This window comes from Delphinapterus leucas, chromosome 1 (genome assembly GCF_059928025.1).
Source record: "Delphinapterus leucas isolate spDelLeu-1000000601 "Yukka" chromosome 1, BTC_Dleu_Yukka2, whole genome shotgun sequence".
Classification (NCBI taxonomy): domain Eukaryota; kingdom Metazoa; phylum Chordata; class Mammalia; order Artiodactyla; family Monodontidae; genus Delphinapterus; species Delphinapterus leucas.
This window is the reverse complement of record NC_143129.1, coordinates 137,016,116-137,029,261: the sequence shown is the minus strand read 5'-3', so window position 1 is coordinate 137,029,261 and position 13,146 is coordinate 137,016,116. Positions and strand designations below refer to the sequence as shown.

The following is a 13,146-nucleotide window of genomic DNA, read 5'->3' as shown; positions in this document are numbered from 1 at the left end:
TCCATAAAAAAGAAAAAAAATTAATAAATTGGACTTTATCAAAATGTAAATCTTTGTGCTTCAAAATTCATAATTAAGTGCTCGCTTCGGCAGCACATATACTAAAATTGGAACAATACAGAGAAAATTAGCATGGCCCCTGTGCAAGGATGACACGCAAATTCGTGAAGTGTTCCATATTTTTTCACTTTGTTATAAAGCAGAAACTAACACACCATTGTAAAACAATTATACTTCAATAAAGATGTATAAAAAAAAAATTCACCATTAAGAAAATAAAAAAGCAAACCAGACAGGGAGAAAATATTTGCAAATCATATATCTAATAAAGGACCTTTATCTAAAACATATAAAGAACTCTTACAACTCAAAAACAAGATAAATAATCTAATTTAAAAATGAGCAAAAGATTTTGATAGTTCACCAATATAGACAGATATGTAAATAGACATGTAAATGGTTAATAAGCACAAGGAAAACATCACTAATCATTAGGGAAATGCAAATCAAAACCATAATGAAATGCCACTTCACAAGTACTGATACATGCTACTACTTGACAAACCTTGAAATGTTATGCTAAGTGAAGGAAGCCAGACACAAAAGGCCACATATTGTACGATTCCATTTATATGATATGTTCAGAAAAGGCAAATATAGAGAAAGAGAGACAGACATAAAGTATATTCGTGGTTGCCTGGGGCTTGGGGTGGAACTAGGGAGTGACTACAAACTGGCACAAGGGGTTCTGTGGAGAGGGGGACGAAAATGCTCTAAAACAGGATTGTGGGTGATGGTTTCACAACTTTATAAATTTCCTAAAAATCACTGAATGGTACACTTAAAATGAATTAACTGTATGGTATGTAAAGTATACCTCTATAAAGTTGTCTTTTTAAAAAACAAAAAGAGCTTGGATATGGTTGGAACTACTCTGTGACGATAAGGGTAAGAAATTGCTTATAGTCAGAGAAAGAGTGATGGTGACAGGAAAAAGAGGAGTTGCAGTGGAGTCACTAAGAAAGTTTTGGACTCTGAGGCTCCTTACCACCACCCCTGTATCTTTAGCCAAGTTTAAAATCATTAAAAGGCTGATATGAGTGAAGGAGTTCAGTTTTCTGATGTCACAGGACAAACATGGAACACCTCATGTGGATGCAGGAGTGCAGGTGCAGAAGGAAGCATGCGAAAGCCAAAAAACAAGAACCAAGTAGACCTCTTTGGGAGGCTGTGAGTTGGCATTAAGGTGAGAGCTAAACTTAACAAAGTTAAGAGACGGGATCCACAGCTGGCATCAGGTTACCCTGGTTTTGTTTGTTTTTTGTATTTCACCAGTTACATTTAAATTTTAGCAGGTAGTAGAGCTGACTATACAGCTATATATTTAAATGATTATAGGGATGCTACACAACTTCAAATGACTAATTTTATTTAAAGAATATCAGTTGTTTTGGGGACCAGCACTCTGACCCTCCTTCTTTTGGTTAGAAACTCCTTTTTGATAAGCAACTCATTCCTTGAGATTGGGTGTTGCTGACACCATCACATCTCTCCCCCAAACCACAGAGGACATATGACCCAGGACTGGCCAGAATCCCCTATAACCCTAAACACAGTAATTGGTTCAAGGAAGGACATGTGATCCAAGCCAGACCAATAACTGTGTCCCTGGATCTTTTCTGCCACAGCTAAACTTGTAGGATTCGAGCCTGGGGCTGTCAATTCTCATTGTAACCACTTTGTTATAATTTTGTGGAAAATCTAGCCAAGACATGAAGATAAGAGGCCTACTAACATCACCTGTATCCCTGGACCCAATGTACTCAGTTAACATGAATCAGCACCTTTTTTTTTATATGTGCAAATTAATCTGATTTGAGTTTCTGTCACTTGCAACCAAAAAGTCTCTTCTGTAAAAGGCCACTGAAAAAGCAGAGACATCTCAAGCGGTTCAAAGGGGTCCAAAAGATGCATCCCAGAAACTAAAGGGAACTAACTCTCTGTGGAGACTGAATTGACTAATGGAAAACAGGAGGCAGGAGAAAAGCAGGTAGATAAACTTCCTCTTCTTCCCATCTACACATCTAAGGAACTGTTCCTCTGTCTAAAGATATCCTGTGTGGCCAAGCATGCACACCTGGCAAACGATCTCTCTTTAGCTCTTTGTGAAGCAGTGGCCAACGAGATAAGGTATCACCTTACATTGTTTCCCATCCTTCTCTTCACTTTCCTCTTCTCTTTTAATGCCCTGGGATTATGCCTCCCAGAAAAAAACTCAACTTTTTTTTTTGTTGGCTGCGTTGGGTCTTCGTTGCTGTGCACGGGCTTTCTCTAGTTTCGGCAAGCAGGGGCCACTCTTCGTTGCAGTGTGTGGGCTTCTCATTGCGGTGGCTTCTCTCGTTGTGAAGCCATGGGCTCTAGGCACTCAGGCTTCAGTAGTTGCAGCATGCGGGCTCAGAAGTTGCAGCACACGGGCTTCAGTAGTTGTGGCTCACGGGCTCTAGAGCGCAGGCTGAGTAGTTGTGGCACGTTGGCTTAGTTGCTCCGCAGCCTGTGGGATCTTCCCAGACCAGGGTTCGAACCCGTGTCCCCTGCATTGGCAGGCGGATTCCTAACCACTGCGCCACCAGGGAAGTCCAAGCCTCAACTCTTAATCCTTGTTTCAGTCTCTATTTTCTAGGGAACCCAGCCTAAAAGAGTACCTACAAAAAACCTACAGTAATCACCAGGCTTAATATTAAGTGAAACACAGAAAGCTTTCCCTTTGAGATTATAAACAAAATGAGGATGCTCAATATTAACACAATGTTGAGTAGAAATGGTAGTAAAGATCTGTACAATAATGCAAGATAACAGCCTGCAGACCAACACAAAAAAATAAATCAGTTACAAGGTTTGGAAAAGACAAAACAAAAATTCTTGATTTTCAGATGATACGGCTGTCTACATGGAAAATATAAAGGCCACAGGAGAGTAAGTAGGTTGACTGCAGCCTGATCTTCCCCCTCAGCTTTGTTCAGTCTTCCTGTACCAGGAGTTTCTCAAGTATGGAGCTGTAATATAAGGTCTCCTGAAAAAGACTGACCCTGTGTTTTCCTGAGAAAGCACAACAGTTCTGGTTGAATCAGTCCCACAAAGCTATTGTGTAACCTGAGGACTGTCCAGAGTTGAAAAGCCTGTGCCCATTTTGAAGAATCAAGGACTATTATTAAACTCTGGTAAAAATTTTTTAAAAAAGAAAAAGAAAATACAAAGGAATCCACAGGTACATTCTTAGATTTAACAAGAGTTTAACAAGGTATATAGCTGATACAAAATTGTTATATACCTAGGGATAAATCTAACAAAAGATATGCAAGAACCTTACGGAGAAAACTACAAAATTTCATTGTGTGATACAAAGAAGACCTAAATAAATGGAGAGATACACCACGACCATGAATCAGTATTATAAGAATGTCATTTCTCCCCCAAATTGATGTACAGATTCAATGCAATCCCAATCAAATTCTAATAGGATTTGGGAGTTTTTTGTTTGTTTGGTTTTGGTGGATTCTAAAATATACACAGAAATTCAAAAAGCTAAGAGCAGCTAAGACACTTTTTTTTTTTTAAGGTGGGAGGAGAGAGTCTACCAAATTCCAAAACTTATTATAATGAAAATTGTTTATAATTAGTGAAAAGATGTATAACTAGACCACTGGGACAAAATAGAGAGTCCATAAAAAAAAACCACAAATAAGGACACACACATCTATTATAGACATGGCAGTACAGATCAATGGGGAAAGGAGAATCCATTCTGAAAAAATTAAAATTTCACACCATACACATATCAAGTCCAGGTGGAATATAAACCTAAACACAAAGGAGGTAATTACAAAGTTTATTATAAATCAGATGAATATCTTAATGACCTCAGAGAATAAAATATTTCTTAAACAAGACCCCCAAAATACTAAACGTTAAAAAAAAAAACCTGATATACTGCATTAAAACTTAGTTTTCAAAAGACTCCATTTTGGACTTCCCTGGCTGTCCAGTGGTTAAGACCCCACACTTCCACTGCAGGAGGCCCAGGTTCGATCCCTGGTCAGGGAACTAAGATCCCACACGCCGCAACGTGCAGCCCCCCAAAAAAGTAAAAGACTCTATAAAAAGGATTAAAAAACAAACCACAGTGTAAGAAAAGATATTTGCGAAACATATAATCAATAAATGATTAATCTACTGAATACATATAAAGTACTCACACAAATCAATAAGAAAAAGACAATCCAAAGGGAAAAAACAAGGAAGGAAAATGGCAAAGTATTTAATTAGGTAATTTACAAAAAAGTAAATTCAAATGGTCAATAACATACAAAACAGGGCTCAATCTCATTAGTTATCAAGCAAATATATACTAAAACTTTTACAATAAGATAGGCTCATGCATCCACCAGATTGGCAAAATGAAAAAGCTGGCAATACCAAGTGATGGTAACTATGTAAGGCAACATTGTAGGAGTGTAAATTTCCACAACTATCTTAGAAAACAGTTTGGCATAGCCTAATAAACTTGATGATAAAACTGCTAGGACAAGCAATAAAAACCTAGCAATTCCACACCTGAGCATACCATAGAAAAACTCATGAACATATGTACCAGAATATATGTATAGGAATGCTCATAGCAACACTGTTTCTAATAGTCAAAAACTGGAAACAACCCAAATGTCCATCTACTGTAGAATGGAAAATTGTGGTATATTTATACAATGAAATAATATAAAGCAATGAAAATGAATGAATTTCAACTGCTGTAACATCATGGCTGAATCTGACAGATATAATTTTGAGCAAAAGTAGTAAGACAGAAAAGCATACAAACATACAGTATGATTCTATTTAAATGAATTCAAAAATAAAAAATTATATTGCTTAGGGATGCATTCATAGGTAGTAAAAATAAAGAAAAGCAAGGAAATGGTTATCCCAAATGTCAGGACAGCAGCTTGGAGTACTCTGAAGCAAAGGGTAAGATTTAGAAAAGGAAAGGCAGTATATATAAAAAAAAAAAAAAAAAAAAAAACCAACAGAACAGTTATAGAGATAGAAATGAGCAGAGCATTTGTGGGGGTAAAGTGAAAACACCAGACTGACTAGTCCAAAATGTAAGCTAGAGAATAAGCAACAAGAGAAGCACCAGATTATAGATGACTTTAAAATGCAAGCAGGAGTTTGGATTTAACCCCATAAGAAGCCACTACATTTATATTTTTGAACATAAGAATGCCATGATAAAAGCTGTGTTTTAGGGAGACTTCATTTGTAACACGTTTGAATTAGAGGAGGGAGGGACTAGATCAGCCATGACCTTGTTGTGAGGCAATGAAAGATGCTCCAAGGTGGCAGCGTGGCGTTCATTCCTACACTTCTTATGCGTCCAGTTTACACAAGTTTCTGTGCTAAGCACTGGAGATAAAAAGACCTAGACCAGCCCTCAAAGAGCTCTGAAAAGCAGTATAAAATAGGGGGAAAGGGGAAAGGAGGGCAAGCATGAGAAAGTTTAGAAAGAAAAAGAAAAAAAAAAAACTGTACCTCATGAAATCAGTGATGAACAAAAGAAAAAAGTCAGATGTTCCTAATTCTCAAGAGTTCTATAATCCAAGTACACATAAGGTAGCATGGCAAGCACTGCCATGTGGCCCCAGGATTGATGAGAAAGAGAACAGGCAGGAAGTACTGGTGACTATACCACATACATGTGAGAAAACTGACTATAAAAGAAAAAGAAATGATTGGTTGGCAGCCAGAAATGCCAGAAGACTCGATGGTTCTTTGTTTTATGATGAGAAAGGCAGGATAAGTCTTATGGCTTAAGGGAAACATCCATAAAAAAGAATAGATTGAAGATGCTAGAAAGGAAAGGGAAAATTGTGAGATCAAGGTTGGGAGGAGGTGGCAAGGTATGGGATTCAAAGTACAATAAAACAGGTAAGTTTTAGGTACAAGATACCCTTCAGGCTCAAGAGAAAGATGGCTGAACAATATATTGGGACAGTCATATGCTGAGGTTAAAATGAAGGACTCACGTGGTATGGTCCCAAACTTTTCGGTAAAAGATGGGGTAGGGAAACAAAGATGATAAATAAGAGAAATTATTTGGAATAAACCTCATTTCAAATGATAAGACATTAATTAATAAAAAATCAACTCTGGGGACTTCCCTGGTGGCACAGTGGATGAGACTCTGCACTCCCAATGCAGGGGGCCTGAGTTCCATCCCTGGTCAGGGAACTAGATTCCACATGCATGCCACAACTAAGAGTTTGCATGCCACAAATGAGGAGCCCACATGCCACAACTAAGGAGCCCACCTGCTGCAACTGAAGAGTCCGCCTGCTGCAACTAAGAGCCGGCACAACTAAATAAATAATATATATATATTTTTTTTTTTAAAGATCAACTCTAGACTATTCTAGTCTCCCTCTAACACTACTCTGCATCTCAGGAGCAAGAAATAGGTTAGATATTCAGCATTAACAGTTAGTGAAATGAGTACAACAGAAGGTCAGGGAAGTGGTATATGTGTCCAAAGTGATGAAACAGGCAGCACTGAAATAGTTGATACTATGTGGAAAGGACTTTGGTCAGGAGTGAGATTATGAATTGAACAAAGTAGATTAAAAGATTGAGCCTATTCAGCCAGAGTTATGAACAGATTCAAGACTAAAAACAATTGAGGTTATAAATAAGCCTATACCCAGGAAATCCTACTCATGTAGGATTTTCCTCAGAAATAAAGATCTGATGAAAGCCTTTCATTAAATTCTGCTTCTTAGGCAGCAAAATGATACGAAATTAACAAAGATTAAGAAAACAAGGATAACTTTTGGTATACTAATAGCAGCACTGTTAGAAAATCTAGAACTACCACAGAAGAAAATATTTTGCAGAAAGAAAATACAGTCAAATAATAATAATTTAAGATCTGAAATCAGAGGACTAGGGTTTGAGCCTCAATTAAGGCAAATAATCTCATTCTCAGTAGGCCTCAGTTCTGCATCTGTATTATGGGAATAATAAATAACAGTAAATAACCATAATTCAAAAAGACACATGCACTCCAGTGTTCACTGCAGCACTATTTACAATAGCCAGGACATGGAAGCAACCTAAGTGTCCATCAACAGAGGAATGGATAAAGAAGATATGGTACATATACACAATGGAATATTACTCAGCCACAATAAGGAACGAAATTGGGTCATTTGCAGAGACGTGGATGGACCTAGAGACTGTCATACAGGGTGAAGTAAGTCAGAAAGAGAAAAACAAATATCGTATATTAACGCATATATGTGGAACCTAGAAAAATGGTACAGATGAACCGGTCTGCAAGGCAGAAATAGAGACACAGATGTAGAGAACAAACGTATGGACACCAAGGGGGGAAAGTGGGGGTGGTGAGGTGGGATGAATTGGGAGACTGGGATTGACATATATACACTAATATGTATAAAATAGATAACTAATAAGAACCTGCTGTATAGCACGGGGAACTCCACTTCACTGTACAGTAGAAACTAACACAACATTTTAAAACAACTATACCCCAATAAAAATAAACAAATAGATAAATAAATAACAGTAAATAATATAGGAATAATAGCAGCAGCTAACATTTTTTGAATGCTTATTATGTTTCAGGCACAGTTCTAAGTGTCTTACATGTATTATCTCATTTAATCCTCAAATTAATCCTACAGAGGTTTTTAGCTCCACTTTACTGATGAGCAAACCAAGACAAAGAGGTTAGATCAACTGCCCAGAATTACACAGCTATTATTTGGTATAGGTAGAATTTCAACCTGGGTGATGTGATCTACAGCCTACCTTCTTTACAATGTTCTTCTGCCCTCTGGGTTATGAAGATGAGAATGTGGTAAAAAGTGTTTTAAGCATACACAAATGTTCTTCATTACAGCTGAATATCAAGTGATAGGACAAAATAATCCAAACAAAATCCTAGGTCATTTATCTACAATCAACATTCCATAAATTGTACCTATTATACACTAGGGAGTGATTACAAAGGTTAACAAGGCATATGCCTTGTCCTCAAAAAGTAGGGAGAACAGGGACTTCCCTGGTGGCTCAGTAGTTAAGAATCTGCCTGCCAATGCAGGGAACATGAGTTCGATCCCTGGTCCAGGAAGATCCCACATGCCACGGAGCAACTAAGCCCATGTGCCACAACTACTAAGCCTGTGCTCTAGAGCCCGTGAGCCACAACTACTGAGCCTGCATGCCGCAACTACTGAAGCCCGTGCGCCTAGAGCCTGTGCTCTACACCAAGAGAAGCCACCGCAATGAAAAGCCTGTGCACCGCAACAAAGAATAGCCCCCGCTCACCACAACTAGAGAAAGTCCACACAGAGCAACAAAGATCCAACGCAGCCATACATACACACATAAATGTAGGGAGAACAGACAAGAGGCAATACTTGACATGAAGTCTGCTTTTCTATGATGAGCCAAGGTTAGTAGCACAATCAGTGTTGCACAATAAAGAGCTTTGAAAAATCACCAAATCACAGCCTCAAAAAATAACAGCACTAAATGCAAAGGGCTAGGAAAAAACTGAGCCAGAAAAGAGATCAGTATAATTCTTTTCAAAGTAAAGGTTTCTGAAAAATCATAAAGCTTTAAAAAAGAAAAATAAGTTTTCCAGTAGCAACAGGCTTTTCACAGAGCAACAAAGTTCATATAGGTATATCATAAAAAGGATTATTACTTCCAAATAATAGTCCTAGGCCAGATTATAAATCCTGTAATAATAAAAAAAAATAGTGATACTTACTGTGTACTTATTGTCTAAAAAGCACTGTCATAAGCATTTTATACGTATGGATATATTTAATCCTTACAACAATCCTATAAGGTGAGTCCTACTATTAACCCCATTTTATAGATAGGGAAAATGAGGCAAAAGTGAGAGGAAGTAACTCATCCAAGTTTACACAATGGGGGGCAGTGCTAGGATGCAGTGCTAGGGGGCAGTCTGTCTCCAGAGTTGTGCTATACTTCCCCCAGTAGGAAACTAAGAAGCAGAACAATAATTTATTCAGAGGTATTATTCAGCCATATTTGGTAACTTGGAGGAAAGTACCTTTCATTCACAATAAGCAGATAATAATTCATCATCTATAGCAGTTCTGTCCTTGGTCTTCCCTCCAGATTAAGCCTGTGCATTCCTCCTCAACTATCTCATCTACTCCTCTGGCTTTAATTACAATCTACTTGCTGATGACTCCCAAATCTAGATCTCCAACCCAGTCTCTCTTCTGCACCTTAAACCTGTACCAACAGCCTCATAGACACTTCTCTTGGAATGCTCCATGAGCACCTCAAAATCAACATGTCCAAAACTGAATCATCATCTCCATCCCACCTCATTTCCCACCCTCACACCCATTCTTCCTCCTGTCCTCCCTTACTCAACAACTGCCTCCATCCTGGTTGCCCAAGTCAGAAACTTGGATGTCCTCCCAGACTCTTCAGTCTTCCTCACTTTCCTTATCCAAGCAATCATCAATCACTGCCATGCCTACCTCCTAAGTATCTCTACAATCAATGCATGTCTCTTCATTTCCATTGCCTTACTTTTATAACTTTAAACAGCTATACTAACTTGAATTTTTTTGTTGTTTTGCAAAACTGGTTATCTTTTTTTCTTGTGTTTTGTCATGCCCTATCTGAGAACAAATTCCATGAATAGAGAACAGACATTGTATGTATTTCACACCTAACTCCCTTATGTGCACTTTCTTGATCAGCACAATGTTCTCAGAGATAAGCTTTTGGTTCTATTTAAGAGAAATTAATACTAAGCATGCATGTCAAGTAATGCATCTACTTTTAAATGGCACTGCCTTCAGAAACAAAACCAAGTTATTTTACAGAAAAATTTTTAAAAAGAACAAAAGTAATAATTTCCTATTAAGTCTATCACAGCTCCCTAGGTTATACTAATTACTGTTAAGTGTTCCATGATAGCTAGTAAAGGCCATACACTGTACTAAACCCTTTACACAAATTATTCCGTTTAATGTTCGCAACAACTCTATGAGCTGGGTACCAGTTTTTTTACCCATTTTCCAAACAAGTAAAGACCTTAAACAATTTGGCCAAGGTGCCAACTTAGAAAATAACAGTCAGGATTTAAGCCCGTGGTCACAGTCTGAGCTTATGCTCTTAAGCACTTGCTATTTTGTCTCTTAAGGAGAAAATAAAATGTGTTTTAAAGCTCGAAAGAAAAAAAGAAAAGCTTAAATGAAACAGATGTTAGTTTTAAATGAAAAAGTGCCAAAAGAGAGTAACACTATGGAAGTTCAAGCAGTTAAGAAACGACCTGTTTGGTAGGTCCAAAAATCTTTAATAAACATCAGCAAACTAAAAAGATCCAGAGTCACAGAAATACAATTGTCGAAAAAGTAATACATTCGAATGTTTCTTCTCTTGGGACTTCAGATGAACAGGAATATGGTCTTATTAAACAAAACATGTCTAGTGTCATACACACTGATATATTCCACAATGAAAGTCTACAAATGTTAGAATCCTCCACCATAATTCAATTTTTAGTTTTAGGGGGGAGAAAGGTGGCAACCTCCCCACCACAAGTGGGTGAAAAGCTCAGAAACCTCAACCGTGATCGCTTGCTCACTGCTAGACTTCTAAAAACACGAGTCAAAGGGCCGGTGTATAAAGAACACTGCCTATCATCCATCTTCCTCTGGAGCTATGAGAAACACAGGCGCAGTTAACATTCACACGCTACTAGGATCAAGCTCCAGCCTACAATTCGTCAGATCGGGCAGCTGGACACCGAAGGTGCAGACCACAAGCTCTCAACTTTTCATTTAGGCCGTACGTTTTCGATTCTGGGTGCACGAGCCCACTCTGAATTGGACCCCTGGGTGCAAAGAGGATTCCTGTCAGATTTCTGGGAAGGGTGAGAGGCTTGAAGGAGGGGGGGCCTCGCACCGGCCGGGAGCCCGCCGCGCGCCGAATCTTTTGTTGGGGTGGAGACGAGGGCGGACCCCCGCACCCTCCTGAGGGGCAACGGGGGTGGGCGGGGAGAGGGAAAGGGCCCCGGCCAGCCCGGGGGTGGGGACACAAAGAATTTGGGAAGCGCCGAGCGGCCGGCAGAAGAGCTTCCCCCGCCAGCCCTTCAATAAGCCGCCACGAACTCCAGGCCCGGGGGCCCGAGGAGCCGGCGGAGGCAGGGGCGCGGGCGTGCGGGGCTCTCAGCGACCCCGGCCGAGGCGCGGGCTAAGGGCCGGGTTCGGAGGGCGGCGCCAGGCCTGGGCAGCCACCGCGGCCGCCTAGAGCCCCCTCCGCCCCTCCGCCCAGCCGCCGACCAGGCCGCGGGATCCCGGCGTCCGCGTCGCCACACCCACCCGCCTCCTAGGCCCGGGCCGGGAGGATTCCCCGACTCTTCCCCCGGCTGCGGCGGCGCGCCCCACGCCCCAGATTTACCTGCTGATCTTCTGGGCAAAGGCGCGGCGCTCGGCCATGGCTGCTAAGGCGGCTGCGGCGGTCTGGGCGCGGACGGGCGGGCGCGTGCCTCTTCTCTCGCGCTCCCTCCCTCGCCGCCTCCTCCAGTCCCCGCTCCGGACCCGTGAGGCTGGGGCTGGCGGCCGGAGCCGGGAACGAGCCCGGCCGTAATGCTCCTGAGAGGCGCGCAGCAAGAAACCGCTCCTCCCCTCAGCGCGTCAATCCCCTCGGGAACCCTGGCTTCGGAACGCAGCTGCGGCCCGCGGAAGCGAAGAGGAAGACTGGGGCGTGGAGGGGGCGAGCCGCAGGCTCTGGCCTCCCGGCTGCCGCGGGGCCCGCATGACCGAGAGGACGCAAAGAGAAGCCAGAGAGGGGCCAGCGACCTGGCGAAGCAAGAGAATAAGATAACCGAGCGCGTGGGGGGGAGCCAGGCTCTCCCGAAAAGGAACGGAAGGAAATGGAAGATGGGCTTTGCCAAGGCGGCTGTGCTGTGTCGCCCGGGAGGGCTGGGTCCACGTTCCTGCAGCACCCATCTCCGTGCAGTTGAAAGCACTTTCTGTTCTGCTGCGACCTTGTTAACGGGGTCTGACTGGAGAAGGAATGTTTTTTCTTGCAGAAAAAGAGCTTTCTCCTGCAGAGGTAACGATAATAATAGTTGACTTGTGGTGCTAAGCCAGGCACTGGATTAAAGTTTTACATGCATGCATGATTTTACTTAATCTTCACAACAGCTCTTGGAAGTAAATTATTATCCTCATTTTAGAGGAAAGGAATTTGGTTCAGAGAAACTAAGCGACTGGCCCCGGGTCCCACAGATGGTAACCTCTTAAACCGAAGTTCAGACCCTGAGCCCAGGCCTTTTCTTTGAAGACACGTGTTTCCCGTTAGTAAAACTCTTCCTGAGACTATTACATATCCCTTTTGAATCTCATTTTTCATATATATATGTTGAACCAGATGAGCGCTAACGTACTTTACCATTTTGATGTTCTGTTAAGTAATCTGTATATTTACCAATCAAGCTGAGCTTGCCCATCAAATCCTATAAAACAGGGACTAGCAGAAATCATGTTTCATTATTCTGTTGTAATCCCATAGTGTCTAATGTGTTTGGCTCCTAATGCATATTTGCTGATTACTGATGTTACGGTGAAACTAAGAAAAATACCGTGGTTTCTTTAGTACCTTTCTCTTAAGTGTTGCAAGAATTTAATATGTGTATTTATTTATTTATTTATTTATCATGGTCTTGCTGTCTCCCTGTGAAGTATGTTGGATATTTCTTTTCCTCTCTTTTACAGTTGGAAAGTCAGAAGCATGGGGCTGTTAGTTCATTTGCCCAGAGTCACACATTGAGTCAGAGGTGAAAGCCTCAATTAGTCAGATCCATAACTTCCTGTCAGATCCACAGTGCTCTAACCACTGTGGAAGACTTCATTTATTTTGTTTAACAATGCTCACTCCAATAAAGGTGGTCTATTCAAAGAGGTACATATGTAGCTTCTCCCCAAGTGTAGTACAAAGTGCTGTTCTCAGGAAGTTTGAGTCCACTGGGAAACATGAAACAGCTACTCAAAGAACTACAAGTCAAGGCTAACA

The 13,146-nt window shown here is 41.0% G+C and overlaps 1 protein-coding gene and 1 non-coding gene across 4 annotated transcripts in view; one reads left to right on the top strand and one right to left on the bottom strand.

Moving 5' to 3' along the window:
* Positions 1-11,756, bottom strand: part of DOCK7 (dedicator of cytokinesis 7) — a 212,821-nt gene extending 201,065 nt beyond the window's left edge. For 2 of the 3 annotated variants that reach the window (XM_022581248.3, XM_022581251.3), the window contains exon 1: positions 11,530-11,756. In XM_022581248.3, coding sequence (XP_022436956.2) covers positions 11,530-11,567 — 38 coding nt within the window. In that variant the 5' untranslated portion in view covers positions 11,568-11,756. The remainder of the gene's footprint in view (positions 1-11,529) is intronic. The other variant, XM_089921600.1, reaches the window with a different exon arrangement.
* Positions 78-184, top strand: LOC115801876 (U6 spliceosomal RNA). The gene has a single exon (XR_004022234.1). It is a non-coding gene; the product is annotated as a U6 spliceosomal RNA (small nuclear RNA).
* Positions 11,757-13,146: the final 1,390 nt, after the last annotated feature.